The sequence below is a fragment of the Myripristis murdjan genome, chromosome 17, assembly GCF_902150065.1.
Source record: "Myripristis murdjan chromosome 17, fMyrMur1.1, whole genome shotgun sequence".
NCBI lineage: Eukaryota > Metazoa > Chordata > Actinopteri > Holocentriformes > Holocentridae > Myripristis > Myripristis murdjan.
Window position 1 is genome coordinate 25,479,771 of NC_043996.1, and position 24,609 is coordinate 25,504,379.

General features: G+C 43.7%; 1 protein-coding gene across 3 annotated transcripts in view; it reads right to left on the reverse strand.

Annotated features, from left to right (window-relative positions):
* Positions 1 to 24,609, reverse strand: part of cadm3 (cell adhesion molecule 3) — an 87,534-nt gene that overhangs the window by 15,214 nt on the left and 47,711 nt on the right. For all 3 annotated transcript variants that reach the window (XM_030074834.1, XM_030074833.1, XM_030074832.1), the window contains exons 4-7: positions 18,663 to 18,815; positions 13,862 to 13,999; positions 3,578 to 3,748; positions 2,641 to 2,731 (exon numbers count right to left, since the gene is read on the reverse strand). In XM_030074834.1, coding sequence (XP_029930694.1) covers positions 2,641 to 2,731; positions 3,578 to 3,748; positions 13,862 to 13,999; positions 18,663 to 18,815 — 553 coding nt within the window. The remainder of the gene's footprint in view (positions 1 to 2,640; positions 2,732 to 3,577; positions 3,749 to 13,861; positions 14,000 to 18,662; positions 18,816 to 24,609) is intronic.

Consider the following 24,609-nt stretch of genomic DNA (forward strand, 5'->3'; position numbering starts at 1 on the left):
CTCTCCTGTCATTTCCTCCTCTGTCTCCCCGTTCCTCCTCCTCCAACCCCATTTCATACATGCAGCCTGTGCCATTTGCCGCTTTTATCCAAAGCGCCTCACAGAACAATCAGTAACTACATTTTTAGCATGGGTGGTCCCGGTGGGAGTTGAACTCATAACCTTTGCACTATCTCTTCCATGCTGTTGCTGTTGAGCAACACAGTCCCAGTCGCCCGATGCCTACACCCTTCTCACTTGTTTTTCCGTTTCTTACATATGACACACACCATTTAATGGAGGCTTTTATCCGTCTTATAGTGCCAGGGATGTATGCATTTATAGCATTAGCAGTCCCAGTGGGAACTGAACCCCTAGCCCTGCCACTGTTTGTGTGTCGCTCCACCCTCCACGCTGCACTCAAAAAAAAAAAAAAAAAAAAATCCATCTCCATCTTAACAAGTAATTTCAACTCACATTCACCGTTAAAAGCTTCTTTTTCCTTACAACAAATGAGCAAAAATCGAACGGCGGGATGAGATAATCCCTATTGTTTCCGGTGCAGTTTCACTTGTTTGGGGAAATCTTCGGGGGAACAAGCATGACCACGTTGATACACGGCAGAATAAAGCAGATCGGCCCACTAGTGTCAAAAAAAATGACACTCGATTCAAGAAAATTCTGGAAACAAGTTGATTAGCATTGGAAACAAGTGGGATTATCTCATCCCACTGGCAGATTTTTTTGTTTTGTCTTAAAAAAAGGAATTTAAGACTGAATAGGGGACTTTTTTTTTTTTTTTTTTTTTTTTTGCAGGCAATACCGGCTCCTCCCCTGCCTGTTGAAGCACGTACAAGCGGTGACAGTCACCTTCCCCCCCCCCCCCCCCCACCTCCTCCGATCCGTTCCACCTGCCAATCAAACTAACCGGCTAGTCTTATTCCTAGCCACTCCTGTGATGAGCTGACAGAGGGAGGGAGGGAGGGGGAGGGAGGGATGACAGGGGAGCGGAGGAGGGGGGTTAAGAGGGAAAAAGGTGTGAGGAAAGATAGAGGAGAGTTACCGGAGAGGATGGAGGGGAGGGGACAGGACGGGACGGGCAGGAGGCGTCTTGACAAAATGTGAGGGGAGCGGAGGAGTGGGAGTGAATGACACAGCGGCGGGGAGATAGGCAATGATGGAGGGATGGAGGGATGGAGGGGGAGGAGAGGGGCGGAGGGAGGATCGATCGAGCCGGTCGCCTGGAGGTTCATCTATAATGCAAAGGGGCCAGAGGAAAGTGTGTGACTGTGTGTGTGTGTGTGTTTGTGTGTGTGTGTGTGTTTGTGCAGGACAGGGTTTAAGACAAGGACTGCAGGTAGTGTGTGTGTCTGTCGGTGTCAGATAATGTGTGTGCTCACTGTATCTCAGCTTGTACGGGCAGGTGTTTTCCAGTAAATGGGCCTGTACGTACATGTGTGTGTGCACGTGTGTGTGTGTGTGTGTTTAAGTGTTTGTGTACAACGCCGTGTTTGAATAAGCAACTGACTTGCACTAGCAGGTGTTCTTCGGTAATTAAGCGTGTGGATGTTGATTGGTTGCTGGAGTGGCCACGTGCACAATGAGCATGTCAGTGGTTTTTTGTTTTTTTTTGTGCACGTGGAGTGTGTGTGTGTGTGAGTGTGTGTGTGTGAGTGTGTATACATAACTCTAAACTCTGACTGCACTTCAAGAATCCTCCTCCTCCAGCCCCGTTTTCTATGCATGCATAGAAATGTGCATTTGGCGTCCGTTTAACTAAGCGCCTCACAGAACAATCAGTAACTACATTTTAGCACGCGTGGTCCCGGCGGGACTATCAGGACGTGTGTGTGTGTGTGTGTGTGTCTGCACAAAAAAATCTCCGTCGTTCAGCATTCGGTCTCATATTCCACGTTAAATCTTGTTTTGTTCCAGTGCAGTTTCGTGTTGTTTCAGAATTTTCTGGGAACAAGCATGAATATTTGAAACACGCACTTGATTCTCATCTGGCTGATCTACTGGCTGATATTTTACCTTCTTGTGATAAAAAAACAAGATATGAGATTTTTTTTTTTGCAGCATCAAAGTCTGTTTCAAATCTACAGCCGATAATTCTGCCGATTAACCTTCATGAATCTGCATCGAAAGAATTAAACACAATCAGTCACCGTGGCTTTGGCCTGGATTTATATGAAACATTTTTAATCCAATCAATCAATCAGACTTAACAGAAATTGCAGCAATATTGTCAGAAATGTTATTTTTCTTTCTTAGAATCCATAATGTTTAAGTAATTGTGAAATCATAAGAAAAAGGGAGTCTAACTGTCTCATTCCAAAAAACCATTTTTAAATTGAAATCGTCGACTAGTGAATCATGAGCTGAGTCTCTTTTAAGCCAAAGACTCACGTCCCTGTTGTGTGTACCTGCTTGCCTGCCTGCCTGCGTGTGTATGTGTGTGTGTATGTGTGTGTGTGTGTGTATACGTGAGAGTGAGTGTGCATGTACATGTGGTGCAGCTTAAGTGTGTGTTTTAATAATTGATTGTGCATGAGTATGTGCAGCATGTCAGGTTTGTTGAAGTGACTGCGCTTGTATGCGTGACTGTGCATGCGCATGTGCATGTGTGTGTGTGCATGTGTGTGTGTGTGTGTGTCTTACTCAGGATTGCCTTTGCCCAAACACTCAAGATGAAACCTCTCTCCCTCTCTGGGCAGATCACTCTGTGGCTGAATGTGCACCTCAGGAGAAACTGTAAAGAGAAGACAAACACACACGCTCACACACACACGCACACACACACACACACACAATATTGTTACATAACTATTCACACGCACAGATCGGAGCCAGTCTCATTCATTCGCATCTCCGTCCACTCCCATCTCCCTCCTGTAGGCGTCACCGTCTCCCTGCCTCCCACGATGACATAACCCCTTATACAACGACATCACTTCCCCCCCAGCGCTGCAGTACCGCCGCCTCTCCCACAGGGGGGCAGCACCGACACAGCCTCCGACACGCTGATCCATTATAGTTTCATTGGAGACGGTGAGATCACCCTCTTATTATCAGGAGCGAGTTACTTTTCTGCGGCGGGGTGCAGCGGCAGCATGAGCTCACGTTCTCGCACGGGCCGTCCTAAAACACCGAGGGAGGGCAGGGGGTCACGGCCTCCGAGCTCAGGCGGGGCAAAGGATGCTGTTTGTCCGGGTTATTTATTAGTCACTGATGATAGAGAAGAGCGAGGCAGGGATAAGACGCGGTTTTACTTTTCATTCGGATTCGTCCTCCCCTCCTTCCTTCATCCTTCCTGCCTTCCTTCCTTCATCCTTCCTAATTCAGTCTCATGTTGAGTGTGAACTGGGCCTCTATAGAAAGACCTACCCTGGATTATGACAGAAGGAGTGGTGACATCATATCCCGTGTACTATATTTTCGCATTTTAGTCCACAATATGAGACAGAAATGATTTGTTTGTGTGTTTTTCTGCAGCGCTCACACTCTCTCACTCCCTGTCCCCTTCTCTCGAACACACACACACACACACACACACACACACACACTCCACCCCCCTGCCCTGTCCCAGTTGACTCACAGAGCACCCGCAGGGCCTGGCTGCTCTTCACGTCCCCCGAGGCGAGCGACTCATGGTCGACGGCGCAGGTGATGAGCGCGTTGTCGTCGCTCCGGCTCACCGTCAGGGTGACCTGGCTCCTCACCGTGTACGTGAGGGAGCCCGGATCGGACTCCGCCATGACCGGATGGCCTGCAGCGGGGTGGGGGAGGGGGGCGAGACGGGAAGAGAGGCGGAGTCGTGGGGAATTAAGACATCGTAACCAAGGTTAACAGATAAACCAGATATACATTTCACATACGAGCCAGAGACAGCAGAGTTCTCCGTAATGACTCAACCCTCCCTCCCCCCTCCTGATTTCTTAAAGCTGCACTTGGCAGCTTCGCATGTTGGCAGCTCAAAATGGGAGAGGTAACTGTTTGAAAAATATGAACCCAAGTACCCACAACTCCGGTAATGTGATGCCAGTAAAGTGTTCACGGCGTGCTAATGTTTACTAACCCAGCCAGATGCTTTATACTGAGGCAGACCAAAGGGACAGGGGAGTAAAGAGATATAACATAAGTGAGTCCAGCTTTCTCTGGACGGAGCGCTCGCTCAACTCGCTGCAGTTCAGAAGACAGTTTGCGGTTTGATCTCGGATTTCAATTTGTCACTTGCTGCCGGTGGAAAGAGTCCGTCCCTAATAGGGGAATTTAATTTGGGTAAATAGCATAAATCCGCAGGGTGTAAATGAGCCCCCGCTGCTCTGCTTGTGATTTAAGGTGATAAGACAGGTGTGTGTTTCTACATGAAACCTGTTCCTAGTGCAGCTGAACATGTGCCACATTTTCATATAAGCAAACGTCTGTTTACTTAAAACAAGCATGACTCAGCCTAAATCCACGTCTTGGAAGCTTACACGTTTTCTCGTTATAATCAATCAGCGTTTTTGTAGGATTTTCCTTCCTGCAAAAAAACGCTCTGGACACCGGAAGTGGTGCATTTTACATTTCCAGTGCAGCGTGTTTGGACTAAATAAAAAGAAGAGCCGGGTAGTAAGGATTACGAGAGCTCAGTGGAAACATTTCGTATGTTTTAAAACACACAAATCCAATGAGCCGACACACACTAAACGCATCGTGTGGCGTGTCGGGCCACCTTGACATTACCGCTCTGGCTTCTGGATCAACAGAGGACCAAAATGGCCGTTTTTTTGCGAGGCAGTGGAAGCCGCAGTGATCAGTGGCAGACTCAGAGGCAAAATGATGCCCAGAGGTGAGACAATGGCTGGAAAGTACGCCTATAATTTAGCTAGTAAACGCTCTCATTTACTGTTACTATCACTGTGCTCCCTCTCAATGTCTTTTTCCCCCCCGATTTCTGTCTCGGTTGTGTTCGTTTTTCGTGAGTATATATGGTGTTGGTACACTACACGTTGCTCTGAGCCAACTTTCCAATTAAGTGCAAAAAAAATGTGACATTTGGCTGTCGCTTTTTGTACATAGCACCTTTAAAACACCGGGGGTAAATGTTGTTTTAGCACGGGGGCGGCTCCAGTGGGAATCCAACCTCCTACCGGCACCACGAAACGGCCCAGGTCTGCACAGTTCATCGAAATCGTACTGGAATCGTGTCGTATTCTGCAGGTATTTGACAAAGGTAAAAATGTGTGGAAAGAATAACATTATAAATGAAGTGTGGTGGTGCCACCGAGATGTCCCACAAATCATCTTCTCTAAATAAAATATTTTTGTTTGGTGCAGACCGCAGCAAAAATCACGGTATCATCATTTTAGCAGTTTTTTTTTTTTTTTCCCCCCCAGCGGAAGTGGGAAAAAAAAAATTATGATGCAAAAATTACCATTCCCACTAAAATCGTGAATCATATAGGCTACCAGTCGCAATATCTGTCAAAATAGCTGCAATGTGATTTTTTTTTTTTTTTTTTTTTTTTTGCCATATCGCTCAGCCCTAGTAAGTTGCCTGCTGTATCAGCCACTTTTGCAGGAAACCATCATCTGGCAATCCTGCTCCATTGTAAATCATCAAACCGGCTGGTCAGACAGTGCAAGTGGCTGGCGAATTTTGGAAGACCGGACCAGAACCTTATCACTTTCCCCTGCACTAGAGTGATACACACACATAAACACACACACACACACACACACAGTCATGGTTGCATGTAGGTCAAGCTCATGAATAACGTATACACACAGGAGCGCTGAGACAGAGATAGTGGCAGGCAAGCAGATTGGAAAACGCACACACACACTCACACACACACACACAAACGCAGACAGACTGATATTACACACAGACCCCCCCCGCCCCCCAAGAGGACTCTTCAAATGCCACAAAATCTAATGACAGCTCTCTTTTATTACCATAAACCAGTCCTCTGACCCGCAGGGAAAATTAGTTTACTTTCCAGGTGCATTTCAATAATCCTACGCCACTCAGAGGAGTCTTTCTGTCAGTGCCTGTCTCCCTCACTCGCTCAGTTTCTCTGTCTCTCTCTCTCTCTTTTTCTCTCTCTCTCTCTCATATCGTCACACCCACACACACATCCATATATCTATCACTTTTGATGAACAGTGTGAATCTCCTAAAGGGAACCCAATAAAGAAGAAGAGCATTTGCTTCCTCACTGACACTCATAGCAATTTTTTTTCCCTTCTTTTTTTTTTTTTACAGTGAGGTTTAATACATTTTTAAGACCCAAGGGTTATGAAATTCACTCAGCACGTAAAAAAGCTCATTAACTTTCAAATCATAAAAAAAAAAAAAAATAAGGCACAAAGTTTTTTTTTTTTTTTTTTTTTTTTTTATGCATTTATACATATTTTACATCGTCCTCAGTCCATGCAACGTGCAGATAGTCAGGCTGTGTTTGCGTGTTGGCTGCAGCAACCGAGTATCAACCAAATCTGACTGAAAGTGGCCAAGATCTCGCACTAGAATTAACTTTGAGTAGGTGCAAGAAATACGCCCATATAAAAAAAACGAGGAGAAGGCTCTGAAAGCATCAATCGTGCATGTGAAATATCTTCAATATCAACGACGGCAAAAAAAAAAAAAAAAAATCTCTTTCTTGACAACTCATTTAACCTCACATTATACTTGCTCGCGGAAAATAATTGTGAAGCGAGTGAAACTGAGATGGAAACAAATGTATTAATGTCATCCCATTGGTCAGATTTTTTTTTTTTTTTCCACTTCTTGAAGAAAAAAACAACATTTTAAACACTGAATATGAGACTAAATGAGTTGTTAAAGATGGAGGATTTCTTCGCAGTCTGCCGTGGCTCGAGGATACGCCGTAGGTAAATGAAGAGCAAACTGTCGAGTCGGAAAGATTAAATATGATACAGCGCAAATAGAGAAAATACGATATAATAGTAATAAAAAGATGACCTCCAGTCAGTCGTAATTATGAGTGTTAATAGATTATTCTCTCAGAGACTCTACCCTTCAATAACTTCCATCACTTGATACACTTGCTATGTACATTACAAATAACCTCATTCAATTCATATGAGATAAAAAGAAAAAACAGGTGGGTGAACTTTATTCCCAAATGAGAGGGTGTGGTGAATTGCGGGCGGCTCTGATATTACTCTACCCCTGGTGTTGATGAGATGCAATGCCAGAGCCGCCGCCGCTGCGCGAGTCGAGTCTCAGCGTGCCTGGAAAAAAAAAAAAAAAAAATTAAAGCAGAGTTTGAAAACACCTGGATGCTGCAATTATCGCGCCCCGTGTGTTTGAAACCTTTAAAGCTGGATGAGCAGACGTTGAGTTCGCCCCGTCTGAAGCGGCACAGCGGAGACTTTAGCGGTCGTGTCCGAGGTGTGAAGAGCGTGCGACTGCAAAGCCGAAAACATAGCACGCCCCCGGGATAAACAAAGGTTAAAAATAATCAAAACTATCACGACTTGGGAGGATTAAGTCGGATTACGGGCCGGTGGAGGCGCTCAGGTCCGATTTAGGCCACTCATAAGAGGTCGGCTAATTTGGACGGAGGGTTAATTAGTCCCGTTACTGGATTACGGGGCTGCGTGTGAACACGGCGGCCGAGACCTTTGTTTCTGGGTGTGTCTTCTATTTTTGTCTCTCGCTAAGACGCAAAAATCTCCTCTTGACAAGCCCTCCAGTCTCAGATCCAGTGTCCAAATCGAATTATTAGTGTAAAAAACGTTAACGGCGGACTGTGATAATCCCAGAATCCCAGAAACCTTCCAGAGTTTTCTCGAATCAAGCGTCACTTTCTGGATCCAGTGTGGCTAATCTGCCTCAAATTAATCTATTACCATCATCATTATTATTGTTATTCTCAAACCCTATTTCTGCTGATGATTGATTGATTTCTATTGATGCTTCAATTCCATCTGTACATTTCATATTCATTACCATCTGTATATTTCACATCTCATATCTCATATTCTTAGGTTAGCCCTTATGTATATTTTTAGTTTTAGCCTTTATAGTCTTTATTGTATCTATTTAGCCTTTATTCTATTTTATTTAACTTTATTATATGTTTCTACTGTTGCTGCTGTAACACGAGAATTTCCCAGTTTGGGATCAATAAAGTAAATCTATCTATCTATCTATCTATATATATATGGTTACCTATTTTCCATTTACAATGCTGTACACTGATGTATATTTTTCTGTGTAATTTCATGTTTTTTGTTAATTCTGTTTTTACTTGTCATGGTTCTCTGGGTCATGTGATTGCCTTCTATTGATTTTTGCGACCATATAGGTGAGGCTGCACCCGTATTGTCTGTTTTTACAGTCCTAATGAAGACCTTCAGTGGCCGAAACACACTTTTTTTGAATGATTTTGCCACTACAATAAAGGCTTTTCGGTATTTGCTTCCTCGCTGTTAAATTTCCTGATATTTGGAGTGTCTGGATCGCCCGCTGACTTTTCTGTTTGTCAGTGTATTTAGACTTTAGAAAAAAAAAAAATCCTGAAACTACACTGGAAACAAGTGGGATGACTTCGTCCCACTTGTTTGAGGGAAAACAAGGTTTTTAAGACTCGATGTGAGGCCGAATGACTTGTAAACACGGGTGTCTTGTGCGGCGCGCCCGTGCGCCCCTCGCCGCCCGCCGCCCGCCCCTCGCCGCCCCGCGTCACGACAACTCGGACTGGTTTTCACCCGGTTTGGCCTCAAGTGCCGCCATAAATCCCCATTATCCCCAATCCAATACATCGATGTCACTAAATGATCCATAGCCCTTTCACACAGTACAACTAATACAGTCTTCAAAGCTCTTAGCCTTTCATTCTTCTCAATTACCACTCCCTTCCCTGCTCTCTCGCTCCCTCTCTCCCTCTCTCTCTCTCTCCCTCTATCTAAATCCTCTTTCCGGATTTTTCTCTCCGTTTCGTCAGCCTTCGCTCTCCACTCTCCCTGCTCCTCTCTCCCCGATGCCTCTCCTGTTGCGCTCCCCGACCCATCCCTTCCTCCTTAAAGCCGGACCTCCTCCCTCCTTCGTCCGCTCGCTCCCCGCCGCAAAAGCCGCCCTCGCTTCTACTTTCGGCGTTTCCTAATTCCCCTTCACTCTCTTCTTGCTCTCGCTCTCTTTCAGTTTCTCTGCCGTTGCCTCTTTGCAGCTTTCCACTGTGCTCTCACTATCACCATCCTCGCTAGTCGCTCTATCTATTTTTATGCACACACATATAAGCATACGCACACGCACACACACACACACACACACAGCCTTGCTTGTTCCCTCACTCCCTCTCTGTTCTCTGTTTTCTCAGCAGGCCTCCACTGTCACTTTCTTGAAACAAGGCGTCTCTCTCTCTTTCTCCCTCTCTCTCTGTCTCTCTAGCTGTCAGGGAGGCTGTCAAAGAAGCAATGGTGAGTGCAGTCTATGGCTCAGTTCTTCAACACACACACACACACCACACACAGACGCTGCAACTGCCTGAATGAGAGGCTGTATAATAGCAGGCTGACCCGTGTGCTCTTCCGCTATCTAGCCAGAGATGAACACTCGGTGTGTGTGTGTGTCGCGAGCATGTGTGGTGGATTATGATTGGTGTATTACAGTGTTGGTGAATGTAGCCGGGCGTGATATTGGGTGTGCGGCGTGTGTGTGTGTGTGTGTGTGTGTGTGTGTGTGAGTCAACAATGACTGATTGGTGTGGTGCGGTGTCAGGACGGCTGGGCGAGGCCTCGAACACACGATCTGTCACACAGAGTTGATCTCCTACAAATCTCCTCTCTCTCTCTTTCCCTCTCTCTCTCTCTCTCTCTCCCTCTCTCTCTCTCTCTTCCTCTCTATGCTTCTACTGTTTTCCATTTATCTTTAACCAAAAACCAGCCAGTCTGTCTGAAAGCAACAGCCTCTACCCGCCTCCTCCCTCCTTTTGCAGTTCATCTGTAACAAAAAGACCAGTTAATCTGTCCTAAGGCTGTCCCCCGCACCCACCCCCCTCCACACACACACACACACACACACACTCCTCCTCTCTTTATATCCTCCCTTCTCTCTTTCAGCTCAATTCATTATTTCACTAAATACAGTATTACTGAGGCATCATAAAAGATCAGCATTTGTTGCAGCGAAGATGGTATGTGCAGCATTTTAACATCAATAAATCATTTCCATATTCATTCTGAGGCTTTAGCATGGAGACGGAGCGCAAGGAAGCCCCTCCCTGACCGAGTCCCCTCACTATTTTTGGTTTAGATAGATAGATAGATAGATAGATAGATAGATAGATAGATATACTTTATTGATCCCAACCAGGGAAATTCTCGTGTTACACAGGCAACAGTAGAAACATATAATAAAGTTAAATAAAATAAAGTCTAAATATATACAATAAAGACTATAAAGACTAAAAACTAAAAATATACAATAAGGGCTAACCTAAGAATATGAGATATGAGATGTGAAATATACAGATGGTAATGAACAAGGTCAAGAATCCTGAATCGATTTTTTATACAATCACGAAAAGACAAAACAAATCCTCACGAGGAGAAACGTGGATTCAGGCAGTTAAGACGTGTGCACTTATTTTTACATGTGCAGCAGCATTTTGCCGCTGTTAGATCAAATATCAACAATTGTCTGTAAACTGAATAACCTTTATTGTGTAAAACTGGCAGTTGAATGTGAATAAACCCCCATTTGCATGTTGGCTTAGTTACAAATTGCCTATATCTAAATCGCCCAAAGCCATTCAGTTTAGCTAATTAAACATAAATATAGCTTTTTCCACCCCGTTGTGGTTTGTCAACTGTAATCCTGGAGAATATTGGTTAAAAAAAATATATATGACATTTAAACAGGCTACATGTTGTACTGAATTCAAAGAGCTAAACAGAAATGGCAAAAATCTGATGTAGTGTAGCCTGGAGAATATTAAAATATAAACAGGATACAGCATTACAGTTAAACTATTTTGAGTTCGACTGTTTTCTTCTCTGGTGAACGGCTTTTCAGGTGTGACGTGTGACGCTCCGTCTCCATATATAACCTCAGCAGCCGGGATCATCACCGAGGAGATTACTTGGCTCTACGCCGCGTTTGACATTGAACCTCTTCACACTCGATTTGAACGAGCGTCTCAGGTGATCTGATCCAAGCCCGTCTCCTGCCAGCTCGTGCAATCATCACTGAATTTAATATACAGTTGGAGCGGCCCAATTCTGGTGGCTTTTGCAAAAAAAAAAACAACTCTGGTTATGGTTAGGAAAAGGTATGGGGCAAAATAATTCGGATTTGATTTTAACCACAAATAAACATAAAATGACTGCAATTCCTTCTTATTAAAACTATATAGCTTTAAGGAACTCCACTCTGCGACTATGTATTCTGCAAATCAAACGAAATTATTATATAATTCACATTTTTTTGTGCACCATGACTATTATTGTCTATTCTTTTGGTCGATCTTCATCTACGGATGAGATGTAGCTTCCGGTGAACTTCAAATTAAAGGGCTGGATGTCAAAGACAGCCAAAGCAGTGTTATTCTTCGCAAGTGAACTCAGATTGTGAAGACACTGCATGTATTATTTAAAGCGGAACTTAAAGAAAAATGTTCAGAGGGGTAATTTATGCGGCAGAAAGTCATTATTCGTTACTTGCATCCTTTACAGCTACCATCAAATTGGAGATACAGGCTTCCATGTTTCAATAGGGTCAAACCAAAACACTCTTTTGTGTATCAATCGATCCTAAAATTAAATGAGGAGCGCAATCCCAGATCAAATGCATGCTGAGGCGCCTTAAAAGCTACACTAAATGTTGTCCTCACTGATTAAAAGTGATTAAAATGGAGCAGCTGCTGATGCACGAAAAAAAGTGTAAATCAATCAGTCGATTCAAAGGAACAACAATCTCGAGAATCGAACCCTTTACGATCCATCCGCCATCCTCCCTTCCTCCTAACACTTTCTCACACTCTATTCTACCTCACACCACGTGGAACAGGCACGAAACATACTTCCAACTGAAACACATAACCTTGAACGTCGTGCTGATTGTCCCGAAAAAAAAAAGAGTCAATTCAACGTCCAGGGACACGACTCTGTGGATTAAATTTCGTGAAACGCCGCGAGGCCGGGCCGTCGGATCACCAGCGGACAAGCACTCGCTAAGCCGAGGCCTGAACAGGGCGCCGTGTGTCTGAGAGCCACTGTGAGGTGGTCAGGGATGATTTGAGCCACACAGCATCTGCAGCGTGAATGCCAGTGCATCCCAATGAACACGGCTGCCTAGTCACTCTGTGGGAGGAGGGAGCGTTGGATAGAGTGGCATGAAATACAAATCTGAGCGAGGTTTGTTTTCATAAGTAAATAATAATTTAAAAAAAAAAAAAAAAAAAAAAAATTGTGAGCCCAGCTGCTTCATAAACGGGCCAGAGAGGGAATAGACTCGGTGGGGAATACTGGGAAGACGGCGTGGAAAATAGAAGGGCAGTGGGAAAAGAAAAGAAAAGAAACTACATCTGAGCGCTCTGACGTCGATCGCAAATCCGATGGAAAAGTCACCGGAGATGCACGGCGGCGGCGCCAGGTGTGAACGCCGATCCGTCTCAGCTGCTCGCTCGGGGATCGGGATCACCCTGGATGCATGTTAAAAACCGAGCCTGAACAGGGCCATTGTGTGTGTCACCGGGTCAGGCTCGGCGGTGGTGGGAAATCGTGGCATGGAGCAGAAAGAGGGCGCTGTTCTTCCAGAGCTAAAGCCCTCCGTGGGAAGGAGTGAAAAAAGAAAAAAAAAAGATGTTTACTCTCTTTAGTAAATCTTCACTAAAGCAAAAGCGAAAAACCTTTGACTGAGGCGGCGACATCCTCTTTGCGGCGGGGGTTTTATACGGGGAACGCGGTCTTAATTCTCGGAAACACAATGGCACTAACAATGCGGCCGGCGTGAGACAGAGGCTGCCAATCGTCCGCCTGTTGTTCGGCGTGTGTGTGCAACAAAAAGCCAGTCAATTTGTCCTCTGCTCCCTCCCTCCCTCCCTCTTCCTCTGTCTGTCCCCCTCATTTCTTCTGTTTATCTGTAACAAAAGACCAGTCAATCTGACCTCATGCGATGCTTTCTCTCTATCTGCGTCTCTCTGTTCGACCTCATCCCTTCATCCTCTCCCCCATCCTGCCTTTTATTGCCGGATTCTGTCATTATCCCCGGCGAGATCCGACCCACGCTATCTCTCGCGCTCTGTGTTGTGTCACTCCCAGTTGCAGATATGTTGCAGCTCCGTTTGAGCACACACACTCACAAACACATAGACACACAAACACACACACAGGTTCATTTCCTAGACATATGTACACACACACACACACAGAAAAAAAAAAAACTTGATCTAGATACATGAAGAGACATGCAGTGGATGAAGGAAAGGAAACAAGTGCACATACACACACACACACACTCAGCATGTACTGGCACTTGCATGCACACACACAGCATGTTCTCACACTTGTGCACACACACACACACTTGTACACACAGGTTTCAGACACACAGAGGACAGCAGGCAATGTGACAAAGACACAATAGACACACACACACACACACAAACACACACAGCATATGCATATCTACACAGTACTCCATGTCCAAACAAAGGGTGCACACACACACACACACACACACACACACAAACATGCACCCACGCCCTCTCACTTTCACACACAGCCACACCCTTACACCCCCTTTTTCACACACACAGACCCAGCAAATAAGCAACAGCAGAGCTGCATCCAAAATTGTAGCCCCCTCCCACACACACACACACACACATGACCTACACACACACACACACACCCTGCGCCTCACCTTCCAGCTCCCGGTCTCCCTGGTACCAGCGCAGCTTGGCGGGGGGTTTGCTGCCGGTGCTGGTGCAGGTGAGGGTGACTTCGCCCCCCTCCTGCACGGCCTCCTCATTGCCAGAGATCTGAGGTTTACCTGGCACACCTGGACAGAGAGAGGGCGAGAGACATAGGAGAGATAGAGAGAGAGAGAGAGAGTTACAGAGAGTTAAGGGGGGACAAGTTTCATGCAGCCTAAAACAGCAACTAGCTTTTTTTTTTTTGGCAAATTGATTTCAAAAAGCTGAATAGCAATGGTAAAATCTGATAGTGTGTCCTGAATATCACAAAAAAAAAGCTTGTTTTTTTAATATTCTCACTTGAAATGCACATGTTTTGGCATCCACAGATACAATGTAATTAATAGCAATAGCGACACATTTGGCGAATAAACAACGATGTAGGCCTGCCGTGATTGGCCCAACGGCGATTCAAACTCACTGAAGAGTGTGTCTGCAAAGTATCGGTTCACCAAAAAAAAAAAAAAAAAAAAAAAAAAAATCTCCAACTTACAAGTCATTTAGTCTCATGAGCATAAATGATAAATGAGATTATTCCACTTGCTTCCAAAAAGTTTCTTGTGTCATTTTCTTGATCCTAGTGGGCTCATCTGCCTTGTTTCAACATATTTATACATAAATCCCTGAAACAAGTGAAAAGGAAATAAGTGGGATTATCTCATCCCACGGCTAGATTTTTTTTTTTTTGGTATACCTTATTTGAAGAAAAACAAAATTTTGACACCGAATATGAGATTAAATGTCTTGTTAAGTGGTGGATTTTGTACTGCTGGTACAAGGTGCATTGCAATATTAACAAATGTAATACTTTGTCTTCATCTTCAAGCTGACACAGAAGAACAACTTGCCTGGTATTAATCATCTCTTGAAATACTTTCCATTTTTCTCATAGATGTTTTTTTTTTTTTTTTTCTCCCCTTGATGTGTGGGAAGACAATTTATTTGCTTCCACCCAGCTGATGGAAACATAACTAAGTCACATTTTATTTGTTGCCGCGGTTCAAAAGTTTTGCATAACTTGCTTGACAACTGGATGGAAATATACTTTTAGCTGTGCGTGGCACGGCGGGAGCCAACTGTAATGCAAATTGCCTTCCCGTTGCTGTCATGATGGTGCTAAACAAGAGGTTCAACAAGTCCATGCGCATAAAAAAATCAGTTTCTTAAATCATATCGAGTGACTGTTCAATATTTCATTTCACTTCAAAATCTCTACAAGTGTATTTTTGCAAAAAAAAAAAAATTCTAATGTAAATTAACAGGAAGTCAAGTGGGGATTTGGAAGGGCTTAGCAAAATCACAATTTGATGGCATATGTTTTTCTGCTGGAATGTTTTTCCTTTTCCTATTTCTGGACTCCAAAGTGGTCAGCTGGAGGAAGGAGGGTTTCGCTTCATTAGTGTTTCAGCTCCACTGGAAAAGAAACGGAGAGGAGCAGGTGCAGAGACATATGCGGCTCCATCTACTCAGCCACATTTCAGCGTCCGCTTTGTTTTTCAGGTAAAAGTTAGGGAAATGAAACTTTTCCTCTTGCCACGCGCCGTCCTGCAGGCGTAATGGACGGCGCTTCCCTCCAGCCTCGGGTTTCCTGTCATTCGCCTGCTGAAAACAATGTGGTGCGCTGTCTCCCGCACACCACGGTATGAATGCAACGCAGCGATACAGAGAGAGAGAGAGAGAGACGGAGAGGGTGAGCGAGAGAGAGAAAGCTAGGAAGACAGTTGGAGACGAATGAGGGAGACTGAGATATAGAGGGATGGAGGGATGACAGGAAGATGACTGATAGCAATTTTTTTTTTTATTGAAATTCACGAGAATTTCTGTCAGTAACCTTAAATTTGACCATTTTATGCCATGAAATGACAAAAAAAATCACAATTATTCAGAGATGGAAGAATGATAGGATGGAGGAGGAAAAGACAAGATAGATAGATAGATAGATAGATAGATAGACACAGAGGTTTTCTAATAGAGTGGACTGTACTAAACAAGGTATAGATCAAATTAGTGGGGAAAAATAAAAACGTGGTCAATTTTTAATGTAGCACTATTTGATGTAGTGCACTGTGTGCCGAAGCTTACTGGCAGTGAAATAGCACTGAATATTAATAAGGGAATAATATTGCATGTATAGAATTGGCTTGAGAAGGCCTGTCGAGACCCTTTCCTCTACAAGGAGAATAAAGAAGAATGAAGCCATTATAAATTATTCTCTGCTTAGCTCAGGAGAGAGCAGAGAGACCTGCCGCGGCCACATTTAAACGCACACACACACACACAAGCTGGTACAAAACCACGTACTTTGTCAGCAGTTGTGTGTCTGTGTGTGTGTGTGTGTGTGTGTGCCCGTGTGTGTCAGTCACTCGCACACGTCAAAACAAGCGTAAAACACACACTTCATAATCGCCGTCTCAAAACTGGGTATCTTCGCCTGATTTTCCCATAGGGGTCCATGTGTTTTAGACATTTTGCCATACATTTTTAATGGCTTGGCTGCCTCTCAGGGGTCATGAAATATTTATTAAATGTGGAATACAGTGTCACAGCTGTCAATTTTTCCGGGAAAAAAAAAAAAATGCTTGAATCACAATCACAGTTGTTAAAATTGGAAGATGTGTGGAAGCGAGACTCTCAGGTTAATATTAATTTTAAAGAGCGAAACCCTTCACCCTTGCTTCGACACGCGTCTACAGATACACTCCCCTCTGCCTAACCACACACACACACACACACTCACACACACACAGAGGTGCATAGACACACACTTTTGCAATCATTACACTGACATTCAGCTGATGTTTCAGCTCTTAGAGCAACACCACACTGAGTGAGCAGACATTTATTGGACTCCATTCAAACTACTTTACCGGCATGACAATATTTCCAAAGCATTAAGACAAAAGATCAATAAAATGACTCCCTCAAACACATTTCCGCATCAAACCTTTTGACCTCTGGGTTACAGGGCGGCCAGTCTACCCAATATGCTGTCCTGCCACACCCCGCATATTAAAATTTCAACATCTGTGGTCGTTTCATGAGCAATTTTTCAACGAAAATGAGGCAGAGCCCAACTGCTGCGCTTGCTTTCTGGCACATTGTGATGTATTGAATTAGAAAATCTGAACAGAAATAGCAAAATTTGAAAAAATCATGATATCAGCGAAAAAAAAAAAAAAAAAAAAGGATTTGAAGCAGAAATAGATTTTTGTGCCATTAAAGAAATTATGCAAAAAAAAAAAAAAAAAAAAAAAAGAGTTGTGTTGGAAAACGCATTGGTTGAATAAATATCGATGTAGGCTTGGCGCCATCAGCCCAAAACAATGGCTCAATTACATTACACAGCGATTTGAAAGCGGCTCTGGATCTTCTGAAATGCTGGCCGTAAATCTCTCCACCACGACCTCCCAGGAATACGAGACCAGCTGTCTCTCCCCTGTACAAGTCTCCATTGTGGTTGTATGGCCATTAGTCGGTGCATTAGATTATTGCCAAGTGCTTCGCTTTGTTGTCAACTTCAGACCATGAAAAATATGAAAAAAAAAAAAAAAAAAAAAAACATGAAAGTTGGGCAGAATTAGCTGACACTGCAGAACAATATCAGCTTGCATAATAAAAATCAAGTCTTGAAAGATTCTTTGTTGATATCCAATCAATAAGCATGCACACACACACACACACACACACACACACACACACAAACACCATGACTGGACCGCCTCTGTTTATTGCAGGTTGCAATGGAGATAAAGCACCACACAAAGGCGGCAGCATCCGTCTCAGAGAGGATGAATGGAAGCAGTTCATTTCTGCAATCGCGTAAGAGGTCACAACCTTCCACTGTGCAACACAAAGGTTGGCACGGTTACAGACAAGGGTCGAAAAGAAACCGGCTGCAGTCAAGTCTGCGGTGTCAGAGCCTTTCGGCGTTCTGTGCTCTGAAGTGCTCTTGTGCAAACACGTGGAACCGGTAACCTCCGCAGGTTGGGGAGTTTCTTTCCCTAACCCGCAGGTCGGGGACGGAAAGTAACGCTCGACTACAGTCAAGCCAAGTCAAACTAAAACTGTACGGGCCTTTAATTAGTTTTTCAGTCTCGAAGGGCTTCACACACCCACGTTTTCGCACAATAAATAAAAAATGACACCGCCTAACCTTAAACTCGGAGTGAGAGCGAGGAAAAAAAGTTCTGCAAAAACCTAATTAGGGAGGCAAAAAAAATAAAAAAATAAGTGGAGGAAAGATCAGGAAGGGCTGCACAGAGAAGGATCGTGCTTCCAGGACAGTCGGGAGGTAGATAGATTAGGATTAGTCTAAGGTGATTTTTACTCAAAGATAATGAGTGATCTAAATAGAAGAGTTAAAAAAAAAAAAAAAAAAAGTTTTCTCTTATGCACTTTCACATCTTTAACTTTTTTTTTTTCTTTTTTTTGTGATACTCAGAAAACCCAAAGATTCACATCGACCACTGGATGTTTAACTTGCATTTTCTTGCAAATTTCCCTAAAAACCTGCTTTAACAGTCGGAAGCAGATTTAGCCACAGTCCACGGTTTATTTTAACACAAGGTGCCGGAAAACTTGCAACCTCTGTTTTGGTGTCTACAGGATGACTGATTACCCCCTCCGTTTCCTCGCATACACATAAACAACTTTGCATTCTTTGCATTCCAGTGTGCACATGAGTGTGTGTGCTGTTGTTATTGTGTGTGTGTGTGTGTGTGTGTGTGTGTGTGTGTGTGTGTGACCCACCTAGCACGGTGACGGTGGCGCGGGCGGTGCGGACCGGCATGGTGAAGATGGAGCAGGTGTAGTCGCCCTCGTCGGACAGCTGCACGTTATCGATGGTGATGGAGAGCTCGGTGGACGTCGAGCGGTACAGCTGGATGCGGTTATCTCGCAGCGCTGGAGGAGGAAGAAGAGGAGGAGGAGGAGGAGGAGGAGGAGAGGGGTGGAGGTGGAAGGGATAAGGGAGAGAGGGGAGGTAGGGATAAATAGGAAAACAGAAGGAAGAAACATGAGAAGAAGCATGGAGGAGGGGAAGGGAGGAAAAGTTTGAGAGGGAGGAAGAAGAAGTAAGGAGTTAGGGAGGGGAGAAAAGGGCAGGGAAGGTGAGAGCGAAGGATGGGAGAGGAAGAGGAGGGTGTAAGGAGGAGGAGGCGATGGGAACGAAAAAAGAGCGGGGGGTAAGGATGAAGAAAGTCAGGCAGACGAAGAGAATTTAAATTTCGGTCGGGGTGTAAAAAGCAAGAAAAGAGAGGAGAGGAGGAGAGGGGGAAGAAGGTGTTTGGAGAGAGAGTGATGTAAGAGGGAGAGAACAGGAGGTGGAGGAAGAGGAGGAGGACGGGTGATGAAGATAGGAGGTGAGAGAGGAGGGGAAAAAATAACCGAGATGTGAACACATGCGAGAGACAAGGCAAGACAAAGAGCGAGGGGGGTGGGGGGGTGGGGGGGGGGGGGGGGGGGGGGGGTGAGAGAGGAGAGAGAGAGAGAGAGAGAGAGGAGACGCAAATTGAGAATGAGAGACGAGAGGAGGGAGAAAAAAGGGAAAAAAACGGGAAAGGAAAATAAAACAGAGGAGGCATAAATAGCAAGGAGAATAAGGGAGAGACAGTGAAGGGAGGAGGAAGAGGAGGAGGGGGGCAAGAGAGAGAGACATAAATGGCTTTGTCATCAATGAGAAATCAAGCCATGAAAGAGGCAGAAAGAGAGAAAGAGAAGAGAGAGGGATTGAGCGAGAGAGAGAGAGAGAAGGAGAGAGAGAGAGAGCGAGAGCCAGAGACAGCGGGATAGATGATGATGATGAAATGCTACGAAACAACCGTTCATTTCCGTGATAGCATTGACCTCTACGGTGTTTGTGCACTGTGATTGCTATCCGTCTGCCTGCCTCCCGTCTGACTGTCTGTCTGTATATCTGTCCGTCCGCAGAGACTTTCCAGTTGCATCACAAATCTCTATAGCAACCACATCCAGCGCCGTCATGGAGGCCCGCTGGAAAACGGGCTCTCCAGAAATAATGGCTAAAAATACAACACCCAGGCCACGGAAAATGGAGAAACTTGGGGAAAAAAAAAAAAAAGTTAACCAGAATTTATTCAATAATAATCCCAAAAGTGTAGATTTGGTCCAAATGTTGACTTTGGTCACGGTGGCACAGGAAAAAAAATCTTGTCTCTGTGCTCCCTGTCGTTTAAGAGTCAGCTCGGCCAATCAAATCAAAGCACTGGCTAGCTCACTGCAAAAACTCAAAAACTTACCAAGATTATTTGTCTTATTTCAAGTCAAAAATGTCTTATTCCTAGTCAAAATATCTCATTACACTTAAAATAAGACATGATCACCTCAGAAGTAACTTGTTTTTAGACAATTGTCTCTTGTTTCAAGTGAAAATTTGCTTGAAACGTGAACATTTGCTTGTTTCATTGGCAAAATTTGTTTCTTATTTCTAGCTAATTTTCACTTATTTCAAGTGAATTTTCACTTTTTCCACTGTCAAATTTTGCCAATGAAACAAGCAAATTTTCACTTGTTTCAAGTGAATTTTCACTTGAAACAAGTGTTGTCTAAAAACAAGTTACTTCTGAGGTGATCATGTCTTATTTTAAGTGTAATGAGATATTTTGACTAGAAAGAAGACATTTTTGACTTGAAATAAGACAAATAATCTTGGTAAGATTTTGCGTTTTTGCTGTGATAGCCTCCTTCATTAAAGCACCTCATTCTAACATCATGATAAAACCATCTGCATTAGCCACTATGAGCGGTGATGTTTGCTTTAACTAATATTATCTAAGCAGAAAATCGATCAGATGTGCACAATCAAGTCACTGACACTGTTGCCAGATTGGTTTGATGTTACCCAGCCCAAACTGGAAAAAAAAAAACACTGAAATGTTATTATAAAAAGCAATACAAATTAACTGATAATAATAAGACAATTAAAGCATTCGCAAGTGCGTTAGGACTCGGATGAGAGGCAGAGGCATGTGTAGTGCAATGCAACGATGAAAATATTTTTCCATTTCTGCTCTCTGTCCTAAAAATGAAGAAAAAATAAAGTGACAGCTCAAATGCCAAAATAATAGGTTTTATCTACCTTGGAAAACTGCAACACAGGCTTTGACAGTATGCCAACATAACGTGTACCCCCCCACAGACACACACACACACACACACACACACACACACACAGGGACAGAGAGAGAGGAGGAGGAGGAGGAGGAGGAGGAGAAGTACCGGCAGTCCCTTGCTATCAAAAAGCCATATAAATAATAAGGATGTAAGCACAGATCAAAATACAGATTGGTGTGTTTATAGGGTAAGGGTGGTAATGATGGTAACTCATATCTCCTCTCAGCAGAATGAATAAAGACTGTGTCTTATCAAAGAGACTGCATGAGCTCGTACGCAGTAACTAAAGAAAACAGTTCACGGATCGTTTTTTTTTTCATCGAGGTCAGTTGTAATTTTTTACGGTATTTCAAAAAAAAAAAACAAAAAAAAAAAACACCCAAGTTACGATAAACCAGCCTGAGTCGCGTCCACCTGCCGGAGCTCGTTTTCCCCATTTATCGACCAAGTGGGCAGAAAAGCGCTCCTAATCTGGCAACCCTGGTGACTGACGCACGTTAGACACACGGAGCAACAGGCTTTGGAGATTTCCGATTTTAATTGGTGCTCCTCCTCAGGGTTTATGTTGAAAGCTGTTGCAGCCAGTGATGTAATAAACACCACTAATGCAATAATTGCCAGTATTTTAATAATTTCCCCATTCTTGATGTAATAAAAGTCGATAGTGTGATAACTTACCAGTAATGGGAGTTTGCGGTTATTTGAAAGAGGCGACAAGTGTCCTGGAGGTGTGACACTTTATAGCCGATAAATAAAACTTATAAAAAGTAATATAAGTTTATTATTTTATTGATCGGCTCCAGTTATTACACCTTTTAAAACCCAGCTAATGATGTAACACCTTATTATATTATAGGCAAGATTTATTACATTATTATTACATTACTGGCCAGTTATTACATTATTGACCTTTACAACATTAAGAAAAAAAAATTACATTATTGGCCATTCAACAGTATAATGAGTGTAATGAGCTGAAACTCATACAGATAGAAACAGATGTTGCATTTTTTTTTTTTTTTTACATCCATTATATTTTTCCCAGTCACAATAACTGATTACAGTTACATTTATTTATTTATTATTATTATTATTATTATTATTGTTATTATTATTGTTATTGCTATTATTATTACTATTATTATTATTTTTTTTTTTTTTTTTTTTTTTTTTTTTTTTGTAATTTAATTACATGTAACGAGTCACTCCCCAACACTGACCTTAACCAACCCAACCAACAAAGTGAACAACTAGTAGCCAATCCCAAAAAACAACAAAACTCAATAGGCTTTTGGGGGGGGGTTTACAGTATATTTTCTATTCTTATGTTTGGATCATGCAGTGATTTCATTTGTAAGATGAAAAGCGTTTGACAGTGTAATTAGCCGCTGAGTTCCTCCTGAGTTTGGCCCGGCACGCGGGGCGGCCCACAGTCTGGGGAAAGGGGGGAAATTCGGCTGCTTGTAGTTATTGTTTTTGTATTGAGGGAACATGGAGCTGTTTTCATTACACGGAGGGAACGGGGTCAGGGAACACACTGTAGGGTGAATACTCTAGTAGGCAGGATTGCACAGGCCCATCCAATTATATTGTGTGTGTGTTTGTGTGTGTTTGTGTGTGTGTGTGTGTGCAGTTTCAGAGTGTGTTATGGCCACTGTCTCTCTCTCCACTGAGCCACATCTCTCTCTATTTTCTCTCCCTATCTGCGTGTCGTTCTATCTGTCTCACTATCTATCTATCTCCCCGTCTGTTTGCTTCTCTCTCTCTCTCTCTCTCTCTCTCTCTCTCTCTCTCTCTCTTTCTGTCTCCTGTTTCGTCCGGCATTTTTCAGTATTTCATCCAACACACTTTATCTTCATGCTTTATCACTAAGCAAGGTCACTACATTTGTCTTCATGAGCTCCCCTCTCCGTGTGTCTGTGTTTCTCTATGTGTGTGTGTGTGTGCGAACAGACACACACACACACACTCTGTACACACACACACACACACATACACACACACACACACACTCACACTTTCATGCCCTCTGGACCCGACACTCAACGATCAGTCTCCTTAATTCTCTTTCCCCTCATCTCTCCTCAATCCCCCTCCTCTCCTTCTCCCTCTTCGTTTCTCTTTTCTTTTTTTCCTCCTCCTCTTTCTGTTTTTCTCCATTTCTTCCCATTTCCAATCTGTTCTGACTCGGGGCTCTCTCTTTTTATATATATATATTTTTTTTATATTTTTTTGGTCTTTTTTGGCCCTCTCTCTCTTTTTTTTTTTTTCATTACGATGAACGCTGTTTGAAAGCGGAGGTGATGCGATGGATTTTCAAAAGTGATGCCGTATCCAGTTACGGGGCCGTATCGATCGGGCGGCCCCTGAAAATAGAACGCGAGGCCCGAGCTGTTTAGCGAACGTTGTGGGCGACATAAATAGTCTGCCAATAGGTCACCACTGCTGCCCAGCTTCTGTTACTGTGGTGGAAGCCATGTAATGAATTGCTTGTGTGTGTGTGTGTGTGTGTGTGTCTGTGTTTGTGTTCATTACATATTGAGTGCCGGAAAATGCTTATCACTGTATAAATCTTTTTGTCAATGTGTGTGTTTTTGACCGTGTGTGTGTGTGTGAGTGTGTGTGTGTGTGTGTTCATGTGGATATCTGCAGACGCTCACATGTGGTTGCGTTTTATGTGTCTAAGATTGAGCTTTTGTTTTTGTATGTGTGTGTGTGTGTGTGTGTGTGTCTGTGTGTGTGTGTGTGTGTGTGTGTGTATTAGCATGGCATGCATTGCTCATCACTTGTGGGTGTGTGTGTGATGGGTGCTTTTATCTGGGTGTGTGCAGTTGCATGTGGCTGTAAATGTGTGTTTTTGGATGTGTGTTTTTACTTTATGTGCGTCTCTCTCTCTTTCTGCATGTGTGTGTGTGAATGAGTGTGTGTGTGTGTGTGTATGTGAATGAGTGTGTGTGTGTGTGTGTGCACGTGTGTATGTAGTTATAAGTGTGTACAGTGTATTTTCACTGTACGCGTATCTCTATTTCTCTTTTCTCAAAATGCAAGTGTGTGTGTGTGTGTGTGTGTGTGTGTGTGTGTGTGTGTGTGTGTGTGTGTGTGTGTGTGTGTGTGTGTGTGTTCGTCCAGACAGTGGTGCTGCTCTGCGGCTCGACCTGAGACCTGATACTCCCTGATGGGCCAAATGTTGATCTGGTCACAGCAGCTATTTTGGACTGCCCCCCCCTCCCAGTCCTCCCCTTCCTCTTCCTCCTCCTCCTCCTCCCCTTCCTCTTCCTCCTCCTCCTCCTCCTCCTCCTCCTCCTCCTCCTCATTCCATCTCTCTCATGCTCTTTCAACCTCAGACACTCATGAAGGAATAGAGGAATTCTCTGAGAACACACACACACACACACACACACACATTCCTTTTTATCTGCCTTCCTCCTTACACCTTTTCACCCAAATTTCCTCCCTGTTTTTCTATCCTCCCTCTCTCTCTCTCTCTCTCTCTTACTCTCTCTCTCCTTTTCCACTTGCTTGCCCTGACTCTGCATCTCATCTCCCTTCCTTTCGCTCTCTCCTC